Source organism: Heliangelus exortis, chromosome 11 (assembly GCF_036169615.1).
Source record: "Heliangelus exortis chromosome 11, bHelExo1.hap1, whole genome shotgun sequence".
Lineage (NCBI taxonomy): Eukaryota > Metazoa > Chordata > Aves > Apodiformes > Trochilidae > Heliangelus > Heliangelus exortis.
This window is the reverse complement of record NC_092432.1, coordinates 6,870,578-6,895,221: the sequence shown is the minus strand read 5'-3', so window position 1 is coordinate 6,895,221 and position 24,644 is coordinate 6,870,578. Positions and strand designations below refer to the sequence as shown.

Here is a 24,644-nt window from a genome sequence, read left to right as displayed (position 1 = left end):
ATAGGTACTGACCATTATTTCACAGGTACTGACCACGTTGCAACTCCGTTGCTGCCAAAGCCAGGTCAGTTTAAAGTTGAGATAAGGACAAACTGTTTGACAGAAGCAGTAAGGAACAATGAGTAACACCAGCTCCAGTTTTACAGTGCTTAATCCATCAGTGAAAAATGCCAGCGTTTCTTTCCTTAGACTCAAACACTAAAAACACTGCATCATTGTTGAAAGACAGGCATTCCAAATCTGCTATGAATGTCAGGAATTAACTGAAGGATGAACATCCTTTTGTGGCAGCTGTGTTAGTTTTCTTTGTATTTTTAATAGCAAAATGTAGACACAAAGATTACCCATGAATTGCATTTGAGGAGAGAAGGGAAGAAGGGAACTGAGTGTATTTTCACATTTTATTTAAGATGATTACATTTTTTCTGATCTTTGTCTGTGAAAAAAAACTTTGATGCTCATCCCTCAAATAAATAGAAAACATGCAGTGCTGGAAATGACCAGAAGAAAAATGACATAACCTGTTTTTTTTCCATAGGTTCCTTTGGGTCCTGTACCAGCAGCTCTAAGTTTGACTTGGCTGCCCCTGCCATTGTAGGAAAGGCTTTTTGGTGGATGGGAGCTGGACCTGCCCATGAGTCCTTTGATGGGGCTGAAGTCACCTCCTACAACTTGGCTGACTGTGCAGCCTGCCACCCTGTTCCTCTTCCCAGATTTGCAGCTCATCTCTTGTCCTAGGGTTTTGGTGGCGATTCTGCTTCATTTGGCTCATTTATTGCTCTCATTGAGTCAAGGGTGCCCAAAGGAGGGGTGGGAGCACAGACAAGAGGTGGGCAGAAAGGACCCACTGCTGCTCCACTGCCTGACACCTCTTGTGAGGACAAACATCATCTAAGGCTTGTGCTCTGTGTTACTTCAGTTCCAAGGTTTGCACAAGTCAAGTTACAGTAAGAGCTTTTTCCCTTTTAAATGGAGAAGTATCTAATGCACATAAACCAAATAAATAAGAACATCCCAAATTTCACTGATTTGTATGAAAGTCACTTGTTTGGGCTTCACTGGTATTTGTTTTTTCTCACTAAGCAACCAGAATCTCAACAGCCACGTATGACAAGAACAAAGATGAAAGAAAAAAAAACCCACCAAAAGAACAAACCCAAATAATCCAAATTCTTTTGTAACAGAAACATAAAACCAAACAGGAACCAAATCAGCAGCGAAGACCCACACAACTTTTCTAATTAACGTATGTGACAGCTATCCTTATGGAGCAGCAGCTGTATCCAAGAGCATATGAGAATAATTACTGTTCTTCTAACCCAAATTTTCTTACATTTACAATGAATGTATTTTCCTATATCAGAAACAGCCTTGAAAGTCTGACGCAGAATTACTTTACCCCATCTGTTAACTGTTAGAAGCATTTGCCAGCTATCCAGTTTATTGCCCTCAGAAATCTTTACATAACAGGCCCTACACTGAAAAATAAATCTCCCTAAATTAATTTATGAGTTTATGGACTCATTCTGTCATAAACCTGCATGCGAATCTTAAGCTGATCTTTTGTAGCTTTAAAGAGATAGGTATCAGTTTATTTCTTCAAATATTACCTGAGAACCAGAGATTAAGCCAAAAAAAAAAAAAACAAACAGCGGCAGTGGAAAGCATCAGCAGTAACAAGAACAGAATATTATCTTTCACCCTACGTTGCTGTGAACCTGAATGTTCTTCAATGTCTAAAACCTGAAGGCTCTGTGATATTTCTTTAGCAATACCTACAGATCCTAAAATGCATACAGTCCTGATGAGGCTGCTGCCTCTCACTAGATCATCCAAATGGGTCAGTAATAATTTACCAAGAACCCCTAAGTGAGTGGCCAGTTTTAATTTAATGGCACCACCAAATGCAATGGCTCTGTTTATCTTCAAAGCAGAACTGGGGCATGAAGACAGCAACCTGGAGATGGGTGCTGGCTGCACACCTGCAGCCTCTGTCAATTGCAGATCTACACCAGACGGACAGGAGGATACAGCACACTGACCCAGCTAAAGCCACTGATCATTCCTGCTCTGAAACCCCTGAAATGCATCAAAAAACAGTGGCCAAACCTCCACTGGGTTCAGAACACACAGCCCAGAAACTGTCTTACACAAATTACTTTATTGGGGTGCAGCTTTCTTTACCACAACTTCTTCCCCACTGAGATGGGGGGCTGAGCACCATTTCTTTTCCCCACAGTCACTCAGCACCAGCACCTACACACACATGGCTGTTATACCTCTCCCTCTTGCATCTTCTGAAAGAACAAAGGGGAAAACTTCCCTTTTGAATCTTCCTGTGCACTTCTGGGGACATCAATGATGAGTTGGTTGGGACCTACTCTTCATGAGAGACTGGTGGAACAAATTCAGTAAAACAGGGACTACTGGTCTCACTATAAGAGGTGCCTCCACACCTCTTTTTAAAGCCCTGGTGCCTGTGTTCTCTCTTAATGCAATCACAGCAATAATGGCCATGTTTATTTTGAGATCAGTGAGACTTAACAGTCCAGTAATTCCTTTAATGAAGTCTTTTGTATAGAAGGGAGTGGTAACAGTTCAAATGGAAGATCCTTCTCAAGGTAATTCCATTTGCTCTGGAAAGCACAAAGGTGCTGTGGGCATTAAGCACTTAAATCCTGAAAGCTAATTTGAAACAAACAAACAAACAAACATACATTAGGTGATTGCCTTCATCCCTTTGAGTGAAAGAGAAATAATCCCAAGTTACATCCTCTGTTTTCTGTTTTACCATGCTGAGCCTAAAGCTTAGATAAATATGCACCAGTGTGTGCACAGTAAATCAAAGCAGCTCTTCACTCACCTTCTCTGATTTATTTCTGCCTCATTGGTGGCATTCTTCCCTGGCCCCCAACTGTGTCTACGGAAAGGTGATATCGGCCGCATGGAATTCCGTAAGACAGAGGAATGAGTGGGCACATCTGTGATACTGTCCAGCTCCTCTTCCTTCTCTCCTCCCTCTGCAGCCACCATGTTGCTGCAGCTGCCATCCAGGCTGTGCCTGTCCTTGGACTGGATGAAGTTCACTGCTGGTGGGAAAGGAAGGGATGTGTCGCTGCCCAGGGATGAGTTCCTCTCCAGGGACATGGTGTCATCTGCAGAGGAACTGGAGCTGGTGACATCACATGCAGACTGTTCCTCTTCAGGCTGCTGGGGATAAGAAAAAATTAAAAATACATTAAAGTAGAATCAGACTGATTTGGGTTGGAATGGGCCATCTGAGATGATCTAGTCCAACCCCCTGCCATAGGGAGAAACCATCGTTTGCTAGATCAGGTTGCTCAAAGCCCCATCCATCCTTACACCTTGAACACTTCCAATGAAGTGAATACATCAAACTTTTTTGCAAATATTTCTTTTTTCCACATAAGATTAGAGATTTCCTAGTTGACAGCATCAGGCAAATTAACCACTACACAAGTGAGATTTTTTGCTGTGCTTCTCAAAAAGGCTGAAATGCTCTGCAGAGAAATCTCTTCCACCTCCCAAGTCCTTGGTTGCCATAACCCTGGGCTTCCAGCTTGGGCTTTCTGCCTGTCTTCCTCTCCCCAATTCCACATTTCATCCTGCACAGCAAATCCTGCTCCTCTCACCATTTCAGGCTAAACCTGTCAAAGTGCCATGAAACCACCAAAGGTTTTTGAGGAACAATTAATGGTCAGCAGGGTCATCATGACACCTGATGACAAACTCCAGCCTCTCCCATGGGTCCTGGGATGGAATTGTAGCTCTCAGTCCCAAGAGCTCAAGGGCAACAGACTGTTCCACTGCATCAAGCAGCACAAAAAGGGCAGTTATTCAGTAGCAAAAAACAGAGAAAAAAAACCCCCCAGACCTTAAATCCCTGTTCCCCATTACTTTCCATTAAGCAGAAAGTTAATGCCAGGGTTTGCAGCATTTTTCCAATCCAACTGCAATTGAAAAATAGTGTTCCACAAGATCAGCTACCCTATATTACAGGTCTTGAATCATACTGCAATTTTTTGGTTAAATTTGTTCTAAAAGCACTAAGTGGAAGCCAAAGTGATTTTGTTTGGACAAAGGCCACATGCTGAGCATACAGCCCAAGAGGAGCCTATGTGTACACTGTGTTCCCCACAGCTAGCACAAAAAAACCCCCAAGCATCTCCCTGACATCACCTTCAGCCTGAAATGATTTTTGCCCCAAGGGACTGACATGGGAAGTTTCAATTTTTTCTGCAGCAGAGCCCTGTGCTGTATCATTTGAAATAATAACAGGCAGAATGATCTGTCAGACCATATATAATAGAGTATTCAGCAAAGCCACAGCAGTTAATTGTCTACAAATAGCAGGCTCAGTGGGTCTCAGCAGAAGCTGAGAGCTCAAGGAGCTGCAGGCTGTCAGCTCTTGTTTGGCAGAAGACAACGAGCTCCAAAATCCCCTTCTCAGCTGGGATAGATGAGCATCAAACCCCAGGTGGGACAAGTTCAATGGGAGCAGCACTGCCCCACAGCAGTTCTCACCTTGGATCCCACTGCCCTGATGCTGTTCCAGCCCAGGGGTGTTAAATGCTCAAGACACTTTTGATTTCTATGCTTTTTTTTTCTTTTTTTTTTGATGGGAACATGCCATATACTAAAAGCTTCTTGTAAGAGTATAAAGAAACTGAGACGTTCAAAAAAATTCCAATAAAATATTTCACTATTTAGAGAGAAGCCCCGTTTCAAGTTTTGCTGGTTTTTTATTCTTATTTTGGTTTAACAGGGACAGAACAATGTTCCTAAGGTAGCCTAAATAAATGCTGTCACATGACCTACTCTCTCCCTTCCATCCAAGAGAAAAAATAAAGGCTGCACCCACAGCACAACACTGAAGTACAATACAAAATATTAACTCACTAAAAATTCATCTCTCCAAAAGAGAAATTCACGGTAAGGAATGGCAAATATTAATGGTAAATTTGTGTAAATAGTTTGACAGTAAACTTCACTCTAACATATTCCATTTGCCACATATTTAACTAGGAACTGTGGGTTAAAAGCAGAGAGAACTGAAATGGACGTCCTTTCAAGTTTTTGATGACATTTGGCACTATTCAAGATAATCTGATATTTGTGTGAGTCATCAGAGCTTACTGAATTGCTTAAATCCAGACAAATTAAGTAGTCATTATGCGGATAATACTTTTTCAGTAGAGGAAACAGTGTGGCTGCCTTTTCTGAGACACAGGAAAACACTGTTAAGACATTGGGAAAGCACAGCAGGAGGAGAGAGGACGATCTGCCAGCTGTACAGTGGAAGGATGGGCCAGTTTGTAAATATAAAATCTCAATGTAAATCTAGCAACAATACTGCAGAACATCAAATTTTATAGGCAGGAACAAAAGTAAAAAGAAGAGTATTTGTTTCTCAGAGTACTGGAATACCGTTTTAGTTAAAAATGCAGAACATAACTCCCAGATTTAGGAAAGATGTAGGTTTTCTATCATAAAGTGCTGTTCAAAGAGATTTTTGAAAAACATGAAATATAGGTGGTCCATTTTAACTTTTACCTTGAACATCAGATTGACTGCAGAACATAATAAATATTTTCCTTGAACTTGTGGCCCATGTTTTTTCCTCTAAAAATGATTAAATTATTTCTCTCATTTTTTTTTTTTTTTTAAACACAGCAAAATAGTTAATATAGTTAAAGGTCTCACAGTATGAAAAAAAAAACCACAACAAAACCAAACCAAAACAACAAAAACAAACAAACAAAAAAAACCAACAAAAACCCCCACAAAACTCTGGCATTCTGAAGTTTATTTCAAAGGAACTGTAGACACCTCATTCCTGGAAGTGTTCAAGGCCATTGTTGGATGGGGCTTTGAGCAACCTGGGCAAGTGGGAACTGTCCGTGCCCATGCACGAGGGTTGGAACTTGATGGTCTTTAAGGTTCCTTGCAGCCCAGCCCCTTCTATAATCCTATGTAAAAGCGTACATACCAGTACACTAAAGGAATCAACATCTTTGGTTGGCTTGATATATAAACTAGCAGACTAATTTTTTATTTGGATTTTCCCACAGCTCCAAGGTCATTAAATTAACCTCAGAAGTGGCCTCCTGTTGAAAATCAAAATGCTCATGATTTGGAGTGAGGGAGTCTTCCCTTGGTACCTATCTCTTCAAACTTTGATTCCTTCAGGTTTGGGGTTTTTTTTCCCCAGCATGATTGTTAGGGGTTTTTTTGGTTTTTCTTTTTTTTTTTTTTTCTCTTTTTTTAAAAACATAAACAGTAATTCTGAAAAAGTGCAAAATATTTATGCATTTCCTCCAGCAAACCAAAACAAACCCAGAAATTAAACAAAATGCACAGAGCTGAGTTGCATCCCTTTCCTTCAGCAATGAATGGATTCCTGACTTCCCAAGGGTCTTTCATCTGAATTATTTCCCAAGGTGCACATTAAAATCTTCACTGAATTTCAGTGGCAGCTTAAAAGTTAAGATGAGCAAAGAGTATGGGTTACACTCCAGGATGCTGCCAGATGATTGTGAGAAATAACCTTATTAATCATTCAAGAAGGAGTGTGTCACAAAGCATGCCCAGATGCCTGGCTGGGATGGGGAAGGAAAAGCAGGATGACAAGGACATGGGGATAAAGTGCTGACTCAAAAAATACATTTTGCTAATGCCTTGGACCTTACATTGTAAGCAATTTCTGGACGGCAGTGACAGCCTCTAACATCTGAAAAAATAAGGCAGGTTTTAGTGCTAAAGCTCTCTGAACCCACCTGCTCATGTTATGCAGATCAGTACATGTCCTTCAGAGAAAAAAAAAAACAAAAAAACCCAAAATAAAAAAAACCACAACCAAAGAGACAAGCACTGGAGATGGCAATGACAGGATGCACCAAACACCAGGGACAGTTTAAGATACATGCAGATTTTGTGACCTCAGACTCTAGTTCTTCATGGTTTTGGTAAAAACCAGGGCTTGAAAAACATATGAACTTCAAGTGATGTCTATGGAAGTGGCCTGAAAACCCTGGACAGACTACTGCTTGTTCTTTATAATTTTCTTCTAATGCATTAAGCAGTTAAGAGAGTGACTTTTACACAACAAAAACAACTCAGAGACAAAATTTCAACTCTTGCTCCATACAAAAGTGAAACCAGAACAGGACTAAGTAATAACAATCACCATGACACTGAGAGCCTTGAGATCCTCTTTTTGTTAGTAAACAAGTTCTCTCCCTAATTTGATATGAAAATTGTACTTTTTAACAGGCTTATAATTTACCAACCACAACCAAGACATGCACCTTACTATATTTTTGAGAAGAAAGATCCAGCACTTATTTAGTTGTTATTAAAAATACTTAAAACTTGCATTCCTACCAGCTGGGCTCATTAGTCTAAAACAAAAAAAGACTGATCTAAGGAAAGAGCTCACAACACTAAACTAGTGTCTCTGCTTCTACTAGAAATAGCTTTAACTGGAGAAAACACTCAGATAAATTGAGAAAGGAGACAAGTACTCAAGTAGTCAGCAAAGTGGAGACAAAAAACCGTAAACATGACTGAGGTTGAGATTAGCTTTGAATAACTTCCTCAATTCAACTAAAGAACCTTTTGAACTCATGCAAATGCAGAGACCACAAAATTAAGAAATTCTGTTTCTACGATGAAAAAAAATTTCCTCCCTCTGCCCACTGTCCTTCCACAATAGAAGATCTGCTTTCCCTACCACCTCCTCCTTTTCCCTGCAGCATCCCTACTACATTGTACTATCTATTCTTCTGAAATTTTAATTTTTCTTTCTTGTATTTTGAGAAGGGAACTTTCCACCTAAGAAAGGGAAAAAGCTGAAATTCTGGACAATATGAAATTCACCATGTTCCCACAGCACTCTTCTCCCATGCATCCCCACACAAACATTAAATCAGACTCAAATGGCAGCTGGCTGTCGTAATTTGTGCTACTATACATGAGAAAACTGAAGGCAGTCATCTGGGCTGCCAAATAGCCTGATTCTCACAATCCAAGGTCCACATCACTTTGAGAGAAAGATGGGAAAGGGAGAGGCTGGTGAGCTCTGTGCCCTACCACATGCATTAAGGATGACGTTACTGTTCATTTATAGCACATGAGATCACTCAGCTCAGGCTGTGGTGTTTCCCATCCCAGTGGAAAATATTCACCATCATCTGATTAGATTTAAGCAAACAGAACTTGTATCATTAAATATATTTCTCGGAAAGCAAGTGTGAAACCTACTCTGAAAGTTTAATTTTTGAGAGTAGGAACCATGCCTGCTCAAACAGGTAAGCTGGAGATGAACCTAAACAGAGGATTTCATGGAGCTGAGACCAACATGATGGCTGCTCCAAGGAAGGTTCACATCCTCTTTGATTCTGCACCACTCTGTTCTTCCCGAGTTGCCTTTTCATAATCTACTTATGGAAGGAAGCATATAAATTAACAGCAAACTGTTCTTAAAAATGAAAACCTAATAACCCTCTGAGTAAATTCAGGCTGCTCTCATGTATACAGCAAAAGAGTGATGCTAAAGGAAGGAATCCTCTCTTCTGGAGGCTGACTCTTATCTTAGGTCTTACCCACTCTTCCCCTTCTCAGCTGTGAGCAAGACAAAGGGCAGAGGGGTGACTAAGCTTGGTCATGACTTCTGTTGTTTTTAAGCAAACCTGAAAACATTTTCCTTATGCTTTGCATGCAAAAAGGCATTAGAGATATGTCACCTAGGAAACAAAACTATTCATTGGAGTTGGCCATGAAGTATTTAGAGTAAGAGCTTCCTTCCTACCCAGGAGGCACACTGAATTTCCAGAAAAACATTAGTTCCTCTGAGAATTACAATATATGCTTCTGAAGGTATCAGTGCAGACATTATTTTTTGCTGGAGAAAAGATCTTTGTTACATTAAAGGTGACTTTCATACCACCTGTATAATCCCTAATGACTCTGCAACAAAATCCACCTTTTCAACTCTTTATCTAGCACCTGATTTACTTCTGGAAAATCAAAATTGCTTTCATCTATTTAACATTGGGGACAGCACAGTTTTTGGAGTTCTGCTGCAAGTAAACACAACCTTCCTGTTGCTGCATCTGAAGAGAGGATCAGATCCTTCCCCTCTATTCCAGTCCAGGATAATTGCTGCCAGGTTTCTAACTCACTAGTAAAACCAAGATTATTGAATAAGGTTATCAAATAAAGACTTTGAGCTTTTTTAATTGTTGTCCTGGTTTGGGCCAGGATAAAGGTGATTTTCTGTCTTGTACTTTTGATTTCAGCTAAGTCTCCTGTAAGCAGTTGCACTTGCTGAAATTAACAGCAAGTTTCTCAAGACACTGTGTGTGTTTCTAGGACTGATAACACTTGATGTTTATAGTTACTGCTAGAGACTGGTATGCAGAGCCAAGGACACTGCTCAGCTCTGAGGAAAACATAAAGAGGTCCCACCTGCATCCCTCCTTTGGGGAGGAACGGACAAGATAGATGCCAAAATTGACCAAACAGAGTATTCCATCCCATATACGTCATCCTCAGTATAAATTTGAGGGATCACGAGGGCCAAGTCATCGATTTCCTGCTTCCAGCTTCCGGCTGCCTGCTCTTCCTGCCTTTCCTCTTTCCTTTTCTTCACCCGGCATCCTGGAAGGATCCTGTCCGTTCGTCTGCCTGTGGTCCTGATCCGTGCCAGCCCTTATCTGTGTGTTCCTGCCTCCAGTTCCCAACTGCTGCCGACTCCAGGGGTCCAGCCTGGACTTTCCCAGAGCTGCCCTGCAGCCTCGGTGGTGACGTGAGAGCTACTGGGGGAAAGGGGGGAGGAATGTGGTATCCATTTTCTTGTATGTTTGTATATATTTAGTAATTTTTCCTATTTATCATTACTGTTTCATTAAAGTTGTGTAGTTTAGTTTCCAACCCATAAGTCTCTCTCCCTTATTCTCTCTCCTTTCTTATCAGGGAGGAGAGAGAGATTAATAGAGAGCATCTGTTACTTGGTTTTATTGCCGGGCCAGTGTTAAACTGTGACAATTGTATCCCAAACCAGGTTTTCCTACCTTTCCAAAGACAAGGTCTTCCATCCCATCACCAGCCAAGGGGAAGAGGTCAGACTCACTCCCAGACTCTCTTTTGAGGATGCCCTGTGATGAGGCACAGACACTGCTCAGCCCATCCTCCAAGAAGTTCCCACATTCTGCAGGAACAAACAATGAAAAGCTATGGTTTGAAACTTTCTGTAGCATCTATACATCCAACTCACATAAGTTCAGGAAATTCAAGGATTTGAAAAGTACAGTAAGCACAGCATTATAAATTCCCTTCACCACCCAAGACAGTGCCTGCAAATTTTAAGAAGTATTTATTTAGGAATCTAAAACTCCCTGTTAGTGCATCATCAAAATACATGGTGAAAACAAAAATTCTGCATTAAACACCCATATTTGTTTGTAGCTTGAGGTTCTGTTAGATACACTAGATCAGGTACTCCACACTGAGCACAATGTTTCTCATCAATTGCAGCAAGTACAAAAATAAATTCATATTTAATAAATGTAGAAATACAACCTGACAATATTTCCTTTCTCAGTTAAAGAATCAACTCCCTCTCAGTGCCAAGGTGCTTGGAAGGCATATTGGGACAATTATTTTATTCCTTCTTCTGTACTTCTCACTGAAAAAACACTAGGATGGATTTCATGACAAGCTTTATTTCATAACATTCCAAAAATAATTGTTTTTAAAAAATTCTCAGCTTTTGTAACTCCCAACATTGATATATAAGCATACTACATCTCTTTTCTAAAAAGCTTCCAGATGATTGTACTGGGATGATCAGCAGCACAGGAACAACCTACAGCCACTGGAAGAGCTCTGCTTCCCAGAAGCCTTACCTGACATATCTACATAAAAATGTCTGAGTATCATTAAGCTTGTTCAGCCTTCAGGCAAAGGTATTAATGGCAATTTTGGCAATAACTGAACAATCTTCTCTCTCCCAGCTCAAAATACTTTTTATTTGAAGTTTTTTTTTTTAAAAAAAGGAAGGTGTTATTTTGCAGTCTGCTCCAACTAACCATGTCTAGCTCCCTAGAGAGGAGCCAGGGCATTTCAATGTTGTTTTGCTCTTAAATTGCACCTGATGAACTCCATCCTTGGCTACATCATCCTTACACATCAATGCAATAACAGGTTGGGATACCTTGAGACTATTTTTTTTTCTCTTCCCCATCCTTAACTTGAGCCTAAGAGCAGCCATCAAACACCCTGGCCACAGCCCAGCTCATGGCAATGACCCACTGTTGGAGGAAAGAATTTATTGATGGCCATGGTGCTTCCCTGTCTTGGGCAAGTAGTAACTGAAAGTGGTGGGAAAACCCCATTGCCCTGCAAAGAAGCTTTCATGCTGCGAAGAAGTGGAAAAGCATTTATTGGAGGTGGTGCAGCTGCTCCCTGGTCCCATTCCCCTTTCAGTAAACCTGGAAAATCTGAACTGCTTTTCCATCACTCAAGGGGTGAGGGGAGGGAGGAAGAGAGAAGAGGGGTGAAAAAAAGGAGGGGAAAGGAGAGATGGAGAGGCTGTAGAGGAGGAGGCCAGGGTGCCTGTCCAGCTGGCAGCCAGCAGTGTCCACAGCCCCGACTGAAAAACAAAGGGGCTTGAGCCACGTTCCAGTGGAAAATCCACAGAGATTATCCAGATGTTCTGAGGGGTGGATACCTCAGCCCAAGGATACAGCACAAGACACAGCAAAAGGCTCTGCAGAAGCCTCTGAGGCACAGAGGAGATGAAGTGGTGGGGAGGCATGACAAGAAGCAGAGTGATGGGAACCCCCCCGCCCCAAATCATTCATTCTCTTTATTTTCAGGTGTTCAGGAGGTGGGGTGTCTTCCCCTCCTCCTTTGCTCAGTTAGATTACTGGTTTTTCCTTCGACTGAACCTGCACCAACACTGCACAACACTGAGCGCCATCACCTGGTGAGCCCTAGTGACACCCCTGCTGTGACAGGGGGACTGTGATAACCATCACACTGGATTGACAGTGCAGCTGTGGCTATCTGCTCCTCCCTGTGAATGTGCATGTGAAAAATAAAATGATGGAAATGCATTTCTGCACGTAATATAGAGGGGAAAAAAAAAAAAAGTATTAAAAAGCCTCAGGAAGAAAGTTTCCAACTAATTCTCTTACATGTATTTTCCAAAGCTTCGTGTCCTTCAAGACAGGGCTGAGCCCTACAATTCCATGCTGATATCTGCATGTCTGCCACATTCCTTCTCGCATTTCATTTCAAAACCCCTGGCTGAAAATGAGAAGCTGCAGTTTCTGGAGTTACCTTCTGAGAACTGAAGACTCAGTTTTTACAAGCCATTTCAGTGGGATTTACTCAGAAGGTGAAAAAGGTCTATCAAGCTGTGTACTTTTAAGTTAGCCACTTTACAACAGCAAGTGGCTTTACTGCTGCTGGTGTTGTCAGATTTGTCTTGCCCTCCCTATGCTGCACAGCACTGCATCCAGAGGGATGTGAGTGCAGAAAGGATGTTATTTCTAGAAAGGTCAGAACCTGCAGAGCCTGAGATCTTCCTGCTGCTTCAGTCCAATCAGCAAACACATTAATCAGTTTAAAAATCTGCCTTGTGCTTGTGTTAGACATTTATTACTATAATTATTAATATATATATATGTATATACACTTACCTGATTACATAATTAATATCCTATTTCTATAGGGTAACACTGCATTAAGTAATTAGTATCTATCTAATATTGATCCATATGAATATGTGATAATAAATCTGGAAATTCAAACAAGCATAGGTCATTTTGCAGTCAAATGGAATGCAACAGCTCTTGCCTGGAGTGTAAAAATATACCAAGAAGCAAGGGATTTGAGGACACAACTAAGAAAGCAGCAGCCTGGTGATTCCACAGGTTCTCCTGTAAAATACTCCTGAAACTGCTATTCATTGTTCATGACTATTAAAAACACAGGAATATTTTTTTAGAAAAAAAACCACTTATTTCACTTTGATGAGATGCAGAAATTCTACCTAGAGTAAGCCCCACAGGTCAGTCATCTAGATTATATCTTCCTAGTCTATGATGTGAAAAGACTGGGTTTGAATTTCATATCAACACTGAGTGATTCACTCCGTTTTTCTTTCAAGTCTCTCAGATAAGCTGAGGATGATTCAAGTGAGACCCCAACTTCTAAGGAGTGCAAAGCAAGAAGTGTCATCTCTGTGAACAACCCAAGCACAGTCATTATTCAGGGCCCTGATTAAGTTACTTTGTTTCAATCATGCACAATTCAGTGAAAGGAAATGCTGTTTTTCTTATCTTGGCTGACAATCCCTCTTTGAAACTTGCCCAGTGGAAGAGCCAGAAAGTACCAGCCAGCATGCAGGGCTGGGAGCTTGGCACAGCTGGTAGACAGGGTGTGGGGATGATGGTTCTGAACAAGCTTCCTCAAGTCTGGAAAACATGGCAGCTTCCATCAGGAAAAAAAAAAATCGAAGCAAAATCAAGCCACAGATTTGGATTCAGCAATGTACATCACATGAATCCAAATCATCTCGTATAGATTCAGGAGTTTAAATTTCCGATTGTATTATGATTTTGGCTAGAAACCACGTCCATGTTCTCAGTCACACCTTTCATGTTTATTTTTTAAAAAATAAACTTTCAAATAATGAAGAACTTGAAATGTGAAATTACTTAAGGAGGTGACACACCACACAGCTCACTGAAAGTCAAGTGCTCGAGCCATGTGCTAACACTGACTCACAGCAGACTCATGACACATTTTCTTTAGTTTATGTATTCCACTCTTGAAACAAGGATGTCAAAAATAAGAAGAAAAAAGGGGGAAAGAAAGGGTGAGGAAAACTGCAGGGCTGCTTGTCTGGAGCCCCCACAGGCATGCTGCTCACCTGGAGATTCCCGTGTCCGCCTGCGTTCCAGAAGGGAAGAATCAGGACATGGCTCCAGGGAACACCAGCTTTCCCGGTTTATCTGAAAACAGACCAGAGCAAATCAAAGAAAGGCCACAGTAATGTCCCTCTTAACCTCCTCTGCAATGTGTTAACTCTGTATTAACCATCAGATACATGGCTATGGCTTCATTTTATCCCAATAATAAAAACCTTAAAAGTAACTCATGACACTTTATTTTTAGCATCACTAAACGAACCGTTAAAATATGTCAAAAAACTTGATTTCTCTGGGGAAAGTATGATTTCAAGGTGGCTCCCACTCAAGGCAGGAGTTCAGAGGGAGGATGAGCCAGTGTTTAAGCTACTAGCTGAGGACTGAAGAAACCTGGCTTCTATTCTCACTTCCATTTGTAGCAGGACTTCTGGCAAAATACCCATTGTCTTCATGCTTTAGTTCACTATCCAAAGAAAAGCAATTCCTTACCACCCATATGACCTTAAAGAAAGTAAGGTGTTCTGATAATGTGGAAATGAGGGTTAAGGAAGTGCGCAGGCCATAGTGAGAACCAGAAGCACTGTGTATATTTCACTTCATGTTTGCATTAACTGAAATGATGATGTTAGAAACTAAAATACATCACATGGTTTATTCTAACATCAGCCCTTACCAACTCACCCTGACCCTCACCCCTTCCATGACTTCTAGTCTTTCAGCAAGGGTGATTGATTTCTACTCAGCCTTCTCCCCTGTCTGCCTCTGCTTGGGAATGCAGCCCAAAGCGGGTGGTAAACTCCATCTAAGGCTAAATACCAGCACGAGACCGATAGCTTTGTTCTTCCTTCCTTGGGCTGTGCTCTCCAATATTCTGACTCTGAAGTCCTCTGGACTATCCACAAGCCTTGGCTCATCCAACATACACTTCCCATCACTTCTTTCGCACAGCTGAGAGGCTCCAGATGCCCCTTTGCTTTGCTGTTCCTTCTAGCTGAATGTTGTCAAACACCAGCACATCCCATCTGGACAATCCCATGTCCCACCTTACAAAATTCAGAGGTTGTTTCCTCTCCTCATCTGCCTCAACACACAGAATCTCATGTTCTATTGCAGCTGAAAGAAAGCTCCTGAAATGAATTAATTTCTTTTATCTTATTTGCCAACTACTTCTCCTACCCTTTCTCTCATTTTCTCTCCAGAAATAATTTCCTTTCTCTGTGTCAGAGACATTTTTGTGTTTATTTTTGCCTCTTTCCTGTCTTCAAATTTTCTTCATGATCCTGCCCCACGTTTGCAGTCCCTTGCTGGATTCTCATCAAGCTGATGTTCTCCTTTCTCCCATGTTATGAAACACACTGCTTTTGCCTTTAATTCTTTCTTTTGCTAATAAAGAACACCCAAGACTCTTATACCCTTGACCTGACTTGCTGCTTTGACTAGTGACCCGTGGCCCTTTTCCCTTTATTGCCGAGATGATGGAACATGTGGACTGCAATTTTTGGCTGGTGCTCCTCTCTGGCCTGGCTGCATCCCCCAGCCCGTGGCCGACATGGCTCCTGCCAGCACCTCCACCTCCCCCTTGCTCACCATATCCTGGAGTCAACACTCCACTCCCCCAGACCTGTCAGCTACTTTCTACAGCACATTTTTCTTCCTTAGGTTTTGTCCTCCTCCGTACTTCTGTGATGACAAAAAGGGCTTCGAAGGGCCTTTGACAGGTCATCTTGTCCCCTCCTGCTGCTCCAAGTCAGGCTCAGCTATAATCTGAGAGGTTTTAATCCATCATGCCCTTAAAATCCTCCAGCTCTGACCTTCCCAGTCACCAGCATTTGTTGGGGGTGGTAGGGAAGGAGCAGAGAAGATCCAAGAAAGGAAAAAATGAGCAGAAGTCTTGTAGGAGAAGTGATGGAGATCTCCTGCTCTACCAAAGTTAAGTCTCAGGGTGACATCAGTGCACATCCCACTTGGACATCTCTCCCCACCTCCAGGCAATTTTGTATGCTATTTTTCTTAAGATATGATGTTCATTTCCTATCAGTTGCTCACTGCCTCTACTCATACATATGCATTAAAGACATATTCATCTAAGATCCCATTAGACCCCTATATGTACATCTAAGATCCCATCCTTCCCTGCACCTCTACTCAATGCACATACACACACCTATATACTCATTTTTCCCCTTAGATATTCTGCCTCCTTCTGACTGGCTTGCATCTCATTCCTCATCTTCCTGATGCTGATCCTCCTTACTCTTAAGTCAATGTATGTCCCTCAAATTTAAGTGAACTACTCCTGATTTATACTGATAATCACTACTGGAAAATGACAATTAAACATCCTGTTCAATTATTAGCAGTAAGAAAGAAAAATGAGGAGGTTCAAGTCTGTCAGTTGATTGGTAACAGAATAAACTATATTAGGCTGAATTAACATATTTTTTTCCTTTAATAGGACCAATTGAGTCATCCACTGAAAATGCATTATAGACATTGGCATTTTTTCAAAAAAGATTTGAGTATTTTTCCCATTACCCAGCCAGCTTTCTCCTCTGCCCTGTGACTTTGCCAAGTATTGAAAATGTCTGCTTCTTTTCTACAAAAAAACCAGTAACGAGAGCACAATGCTGAGGTTTAAGGTGCTGCTTCAAATATACCTAATGAGCTACAAAATAAAACATTAGGAACTAAATATTTCTTTCAGTAGCCCTAATTCAGGAATAAATAATCATCTTCAAAATACAAATAAAGGGAACTAGTACTATATACAAGTATTCCTTATGCCAAAACGAGCCCAGACAGGATTTGAGGAAAGATTACTGCATGCTCTCAGTAAACTGGGTGGTCCACAGATACTCAAAATACAAACCCCATTATTTACAGCTCAAAACTGAGTACTTGGATCCCTCCTTAACAGCTGAGTTCTGCTCATATTTACCCAGGATCAGTGTCTGAAGGTACAGACACTGAGAGCTGTAGAGAATATCCCATTAGAAAATAAATTCCTCTCTTCTTCCCTCTGTTTTGCTAAGACAAGCCCAGTGACAGGACTACAGGCTGGTGGCAGCAGACAATGATAAAAACTCCATGTGCTTTCTGCCTTGCCCACACTGATTATATGCCAGCAATTTGGGGCATTCCAGGTCTTTGCAGCAGGGTCCCCATGGCAGGAGGGAATATGAAACAGCCTCTGGGAGCAGAGTTTCAATACGCAGCTTTTGAAAAAAAAAAATAAATCAAAACCCCCAAAAAACAGGAGAGAACCATCTATTTTTCCATGCAGAAGCCTGACTGTGTTTATCTGGAGTTCAGGCATAGAGTGAATCATGAAAGCACATCGCCAGGCACCAAAAGCTGAATCCTGAAGGATTTGCTGTTTGCCTGTGAAACACTGAGTGTCCAAATAGGGCTTCAGGACACCAGCTGGGTTTGCAAGCAGCAGACAGTTTGAATGCACTTTCTGGGAACACATGGATGCATTTCCTGAACCTCAGAGACATCATCCTGCAGACATTTAATTTGAAACTTGATGTGACTTAATGCAGTAACTTCTTTAGGTAAGAAAAGGACAGGGCTGGACAAGCTGAGACAACCAGGGCCGGGATGTCCTTCATCACACAGGAGAAACGAGTGACCCCAGCCCCCATTCCCTGGCTCTTCCTTCTTTTCCCTCTGCCCAACAGTCTTGACCAGGAGTTTGCTGACCTCCTCCAGCACTTGTGGTCCTGAGAGGTGCCTGCCCATGAAAACCAGAATCAAATGTCAAAAGACATTTCAAAAATATCCACTTCTGGCAGAGCAGCACAGCAGAGGGCTGCCCGGAAACACACCTTGGGGGCCAATCACTCCCTGGCTCTCATGCCTTTCCACCATGGAAAAGTCCTTCTTCTCTCCCCTCTGGTTTTATTTTAACTCTTCTTGCCTTCCATTTCACAGCCAAGAAAACACACTGACCTCTCAGAAAATCTCCCACTATTTTAAAAGTTTGCACTTGTCAGCCTCGCTGGTAGCCATATAAATCAACATCTCTAGAGCAGAAGGAACCAGGTGACTTTAACTTCCATTTCCTAGCAAAGCTCTAGAGATTCATCTTCCCTCCATATTGTTTTAACTTTGTCCTTAATTTACAAGTTTCCATTCCTTTCCTTTTTTTTCCTCTCAGCTTCCAGACTAAATTCTACTTTGCAGCTAGAACCAGATACCACTGCTCACAGGAGAATATTTAGTATAGTAATTCTAGCTTGCTCATTATATTTCTAAGTACATGTCCATTGTACTGAGACATAACAGACACCAGGAAGGATTTGAAATATTCACTGAAGAGCAAAAATAGCAGAAAACATACAATATTTTAAATGTAATTATAACTAGTTTCTTTAATAATCTGGAATCATACAATGATTTCTTTTTTTAAAATTTTAACTAAAACTACTTCTTCTCTAAGAACCACCTGTAACTGGAATTCAAATTTTATTCTGAGCAACTTTTAACTTCATAATTCCATTTATAATGGAATAATCCAACTGTATCCTTTTAATGGAATTATCCAATTGTCTCTTTTAACTCCTGAACTGAGACTAAAGCTACAGCTGATTTGCTTCTTCACAAAAAGCACCCTTTAAGATCCTCCAAACCCCTTTCAAAAGGAACACATGGGATGGGCCACCTGGAGAAGGGCTTTTCATCATCTTCCTTCACCAGCCATTGATACAAACCTCCATATACACACACATTAGGAGGAAGAATCACTGCTCTGACAGCCATTTTTCCAGAAAATATTCAGAGAAGACACATTGGTTTGCTTACAGATTCCAATTTTTTTCTTTTTAGTGCTTATTTAAAATTTTTGTAATATACTCTTGTATTTTCTTGGCTTAAACTTTATGGCCTGGTTTTACAACATCCATGAGGAAAACAAAGACCATTTTCCAATGTATGCCAAAAGGGACAAAGTGACAGCCCTTGCAATTCTCTAATGATTTGTATAGACATTTATCTTCTAGCACTAAGAATATGTTCCACCAAGCTTCTATTTTTACAGATTTGGTGACACTACACTAGGACATTTTTACAAAGAGGTCCCAAGTGACCTTGTTGACAGAAAGAAGTGAGCAGTGCTATAGAGATCTATGCTAAAGGATTACACCAGAAGAGTCTCCGACAACTAGAGAACATTTTAAATAACTGAATAAATTATCACTTTGTGGTACTAGAGAAATGCTGCATTCCTAGAATGCACTCTTCCTCTATCAGTGTCCCAGCTGGGGAAAGGAGCATGTGCCCCAAGAGTATTTTTCAGCCCTTGGCACTTCCATGTCCTCTTCCACCAGCACAATTTCAGTCTTGGTAACAACAAAATTAAATTAAGCTCTAAAACCAGCAGTAACAGCTTCACAGAAAAAAAATCTTGACTAAAACAGGAGCAAATTTCCCACAAACATGTCTTTGCCTAAGGTGAAAACACATTAGCTTCATTTAATTATTCTTTCAGTTCTTATTCTACACCAGACACAAGGAGTTATGCTCAGAAGCTCTCCACATCATCATAAATGCACTTCTCTCCTGCTGTCCCATTAGCAACCAAATCACTGCAGATATATGCAGGACTAAAATTAAGAACTTATTTTAATGCCACAAATTTTGAGGAGAGAGTGCACACCCATCATCTGAGGATTGTACTTTCCTCAGCCCCAAACCCTAGAGAAGGAACTAACTAACATACTTATCTGTCAAATATCCAAAAATGAAGTACACAGAAAAATAAAAAAGCAGCTTTGTAAGTATAATAACATACAATGGAAGGTACCTGAGTCACAGTGAATTTTTGGACCTTCTCTACTACTTCTAGTTCAGGATGCTGCAAATTGCACTGCACGGTTGGAGGGCAGGGTTCATGCCAAAGGATCTGCTCTGGCCCTGGGGTAGAGTCACTGGAGCAACCCTCTGCCAGGGAGAACAATAACTAATTGATAAACTCCTCCTTCAATTTCGAAATGTCCTAATTGTTTTTATAACACTGGGCTGGTTTTAATTGCATGAATAATGTTCTGATTTTAAACTGGAAGCTGAGTGCTATCTGTTCATCTGAAGAGCAGCTAAATTTTTTTAAGTTATGAAAAACCTTACACTTGCCTTACATTTAACATTCACCTACAAAGTGAAATGTAAATATAGGCAATGAACTACTGTGAAATATTTCCAGTTGTGATTAATCAATCTCTTATTCTCAAAGTGAGCCCATATTTCATTTTTTAACAGTTTGCTGATCAAGACTTGAAAGCTTGTCTAGTTTCACATGTACTGACTGCAAAATGCCCGTCAGTGTGGTATCTGTACTCTGTCCCTAGACAGATATTTGTGGCAGGAGGCACAACATAAAAATGAGATAGGGCTGCCAACTCACATACGGGCACACTGAGACTTCCCATTTTAGAATAACACAGCACAGGCTGCTTTACCCTGCACATAGCTGCTCAGAGCTCAGTGAATTGGTCACAGAAGCAGATGTCCCATGAACCCAACATCATTTCCCTCATCTGCTCCAATGCAATCCCACTGGGAAAGATGATGGTCAATTTTTATGCCATTTCTGCATCATCCAGGCTTCCCTGTACAGTGGCAACGTACAGTGTACCCCTATACTCAAGTAACCGTCACAGGAAAGAATTTTTTCCTTATGTCTCACTTTAATCTCCGCTCTTCAAGTTATTAAATCATTTCCCCTTGTCCTCTCACTACACACCCACGTAAAAAGTGCTACCCCAGCTTTCTTGTAGGCCCCCTTCAGATATAGGAAGGTTGCTATATGTTAAAGCTACAAATAATTGTGTGCATCAACCCCAAAAATTGCTGAGGATTTTTTGTTGTGTTTTGTTTTGTTTTTTGCATAACTCCAGAAGCCACTTCTTCAGAAACAACCTCAACATGGAAAATTTGAGCCCCAAAACACCATGACCCTTCAGCAGACATGTTCATTGCAAAACAGTCAGCAGGAAGCAAAATTCTTTTGCGACTGTATCTACAAATGGTTGCAATCAATGCAAATCTAATCCCATCTATAAACATTTAGCAACTGAAGTGACACAAGATCTTCTTTGTTCACAACTTGTTCCAGTTGTCCTTCTTCAACAACTGTTTTTCTTTCCTATGTCAGGATTACCAAGTTCCCTGTCTTAAAATGAAGCAAAGAACATATTCATATACCACTGAAAGAAAAGACAGCTTGTCTGACTCAAACTGAAAGTTTGCTATAGGGCAAACTGAAAGCTGCTTGCTGCTATGCAGGTAATCTTGTTAAAATTTCATTCATATTAAACACCTTCAGTGGATCCTACTCAGGCTTGCTTCTGTTGGAAGTATATCTACTTGATTTCAATACTTGACAACTAAAAAACCAAACTTAACTCATCAAGATGTGATGACCCTGAGTTTTTTTAATTAAAACCAAACCAAATAAAACCCCCAGCTCTCCTCATTAAGGGTCTGATCCATCTCCCATTAACATCCAGAGATGATCTGCCACTGATGCACTCAAGTGCTGGCCAGGATCCCTCTACCCATCAACGTTTCATTTCGTCTACTGATTATGCTATAGAAACCAGCTAAAACATGAAGAATGACTGAAAATCAAGCTGAAGCTGATTGTAACTACAGCTGTCACTAGCACCCTCCTACTTCAAACATCTGCTGCCTGGACAGCCCATGTTGGGAGCAGCAAACCGGTGCACACACACACACACATATATGGACACTGAGTCATTTGCAGGGACAGACAGTGTAACCCACAGTTTTGAAACTCAGTTATGAAAATACTAGTGGAAACTAACAAGAGCCATATTTTGTTACAAAACCTAGGCTTTGCTGAACAAAAATTAATTTAAGGAAGTTATGACACCAGAAATACTGAACTCAGTTAATTATAGTGAATTACATTTCAACCCAGGCATCCAAATACTCTCTGTAAAGAAAAAGATCATGTTTTTATATTGGCACCTGAGATTGTCAGGAGTAACAGGTCTTCTCCCAAGAATTATTAAGCAGTCATTCCACACAAGTAGTGTGTGTACAATATGTCTACAGTTTTAATGACTCACGATGTGTCTAGAGATTGAATACCATGGATTCAATCCCCAACCAGAATCATTACCGTAAGAGCACAAAAATACCTAACAAAACTGAGCTGGTAGAGAAAACAAGTTAAGGGTATTCATCCAACTAAAAATCAAAGGATACATTGATACACTAAAGGAAAATATTTTTATTCCTAAACAGTGCAGGTTAGCAACTGCTGGGTCTATTTTAGTGCAGATGAAACAGAAAAAGAATCATCTGAAAATAATTTTTTTCCACATTCTTAACCCTTAAACCAGGGCATGAAGCAAAAAACATAAAAAGAAGCCACATCATCATAGAGAAACACACTGTTTCACCTAAGAAAAGAGAAGGGAGAAAAATGGAGAGGGAAAGGAAATAATCTTCCAGGAGCTCAGACCTCTAAGTTGGGCTGCATTTTGTAGTCCCTCTGGCTGCTTTCCGATTTCCATCCACTTTGCCAGGAAACTGCTGAAGCTCCAAAAAGCTGTTACAGAGACAGGACATTCCCAGACTGCCACTGTGCCATTTGGTGGAGCACTTGCTAATTTTAGAATTAGAGGAGGAACACACTGGGACAATTAGCCAAGAGCCACTCCTCACTCTTGCTACAGCCCATCTTGAGGCAAAACTCACACCCAAACAATAAGACGGGCAGCAACACCCTCCAAACACAAACAAAAAACAGAGGGAAAGGAGGATCCACCATGCCCTTTTTGGCAGAATACATCTTTCAAGGGACATGCATGTGCATTTCAACCCTAAAAAGTGACCAGTGAAAATGAAAACCCTTACAGAGGAAACCCACGGATGAGCAGAGAAGGTTGTAAGGCAGGAGGGGACTATCAGCAGAGGATGGGGAAGGCCAGGGAAAGGTCTCTGAAATGACACCTGAATGTATGCCACAAGAGATTATCTGGTAGTAGGGATAACAGTACTTGCCATAAAATGGTTTGCTAGCACTCAAAGCTAACTCCATGCTGCAGAACAAGAACTCTTCCACCGGCTCCCCCTCTGTGCACCTCTCATCTTAGGGGATGGGTATAGCAGGGAACAAGAGAGACCCATTAGAGGTGGGGAAAAGAACCCATAAAGAAGCAAACACAAACATCATACCTTTAACAACACAACATCTACAGTCCTGTCCACCTTGGAAATGTCGCACAGGCTGTATCGCCTCTTGTGGCGTTCGTACATTTTGTCCAAAAAGCCGGGTGTGGAGGAGCAGAGCCCACCACAAAGCCCGGGCTGACCACAGCCAGGAATGCTCCAGACCTCTCACATAGGAGCTCAGAGGAGTCCCTGTGTCTCTGCACAGCAGTCTGTCTGAGCCTCTCAGCAGGAAAAAGAAAGTCCCAGAGCTGTGACCGGCTGATAAAGTCTTCTCGGAACAGATTTGCTTATACAGGCAATGCAGGAACTTATAGCAAACAAAAGATATTTGAAGAGAGCTTTATACATATAGGATTATTGTTGGTTGGTTTTTTTTTTTTTTTTGCAACTGCCAAGAATGGTGTCAGCCGTCCCATTAAGATTATAATTAAAAAAGAAAAAAAAAAATGTTTTCCAGACAATTTTGATATCCAAAAAGCACCAGAATGAAAATCCTGCCCCAAAAGAGAACAAAAGCCAGATGTGTGTAGCAGGAACCTTGATCCTCTGAGAGGGAAGGCAGAAGGTTGACTCAGGCACAACAGGTCTAATTCAGGAAAAGCAGAAAAAATCCAAAAAGCTGATCACCAATCCAATGTAAATACTGTCACCAACGTGAGCTTTCTTTCACGCCCTCATACACTGAAAGTAAAATAAAAAAAGGTACTTTCCTCCTTTTGAGTCAGTCCACTGTTCACCAGACAGAAGGGCTTGGTCTTGCATTAAGTTTAAATTTCTAATGATAGCAAAGGGAAAAAGGAAAGAAAATAACGAAATAAAGCCACTCCCTCCTGATTTGGGCTGGGACGTCACTGCTTGCCTTTTTAGTCCTGCACCAGTGTTCTCCCAGCTTTTAAAATTTCTTTGCAGTTATGAGAGCATGATTCATCTCTTCAGAGAAAAGCAAAAAAAAAAGGAGGGAGAGGGGGAATTAAAAGCTGCAGTTTTCTTTCCCAGCCTCTTCAACCTCCAGCTGCAGGCACTCTGTGCGCGTTTCCTCCAAAAGGAGACTGAAAAGCAAAGGGACGTGTCTTTGGAGACTAAAAAAGATTCTTCACACTCCCCAAAGGACAGGTGAGTGAAAGAGAATTTCAGGCTTAGCCCTTCCGGAGCAATTTAATCAGCTCAGACAAAAAAAAAAAAAAAAAAAAAAAAAGAAGTCAGCCATTTACTGATGTCCATTTGCTTGTCTAGCAAAAGATTTCAGCAGCTTGCTTTCTCCAGAAAAGACTTTTTTCTCTCTTTTATTCTAGCCTGAAAGGCAGAGCTTTCATTCTTTCAAAGAAAAAAAAAAAACAACAAAAAAAAACCCTAAAGTTTTTTAGTCTCTGTAAGGCTGGGCCAGTCAGATCTCTCCTCAATAGCTCTTTCACATCAGCTGGGCCCTGCGTTCACGCTACCACATGGTTTCCTGTTTTCAAACTGCCCCCTTGCAGCCCC

The 24,644-nt window shown here is 41.1% G+C and overlaps 1 protein-coding gene across 3 annotated transcripts in view; it reads right to left on the bottom strand.

Moving 5' to 3' along the window:
- AKAP13 (A-kinase anchoring protein 13) overlaps window positions 1–24,327 on the bottom strand; it is a 67,467-nt gene extending 43,140 nt beyond the window's left edge. For 2 of the 3 annotated variants that reach the window (XM_071754292.1, XM_071754293.1), the window contains exons 1-4: window positions 23,169–24,327; window positions 13,964–14,045; window positions 10,095–10,231; window positions 2,864–3,207 (exon numbers count right to left, since the gene is read on the bottom strand). In XM_071754292.1, coding sequence (XP_071610393.1) covers window positions 2,864–3,207; window positions 10,095–10,231; window positions 13,964–14,045; window positions 23,169–23,249 — 644 coding nt within the window. In that variant the 5' untranslated portion in view covers window positions 23,250–24,327. Of the gene's footprint in view, window positions 1–2,863; window positions 3,211–10,094; window positions 10,232–13,963; window positions 14,046–23,168 lie in introns of all 3 variants that reach the window. The other variant, XM_071754291.1, reaches the window with a different exon arrangement.
- Window positions 24,328–24,644: the final 317 nt, after the last annotated feature.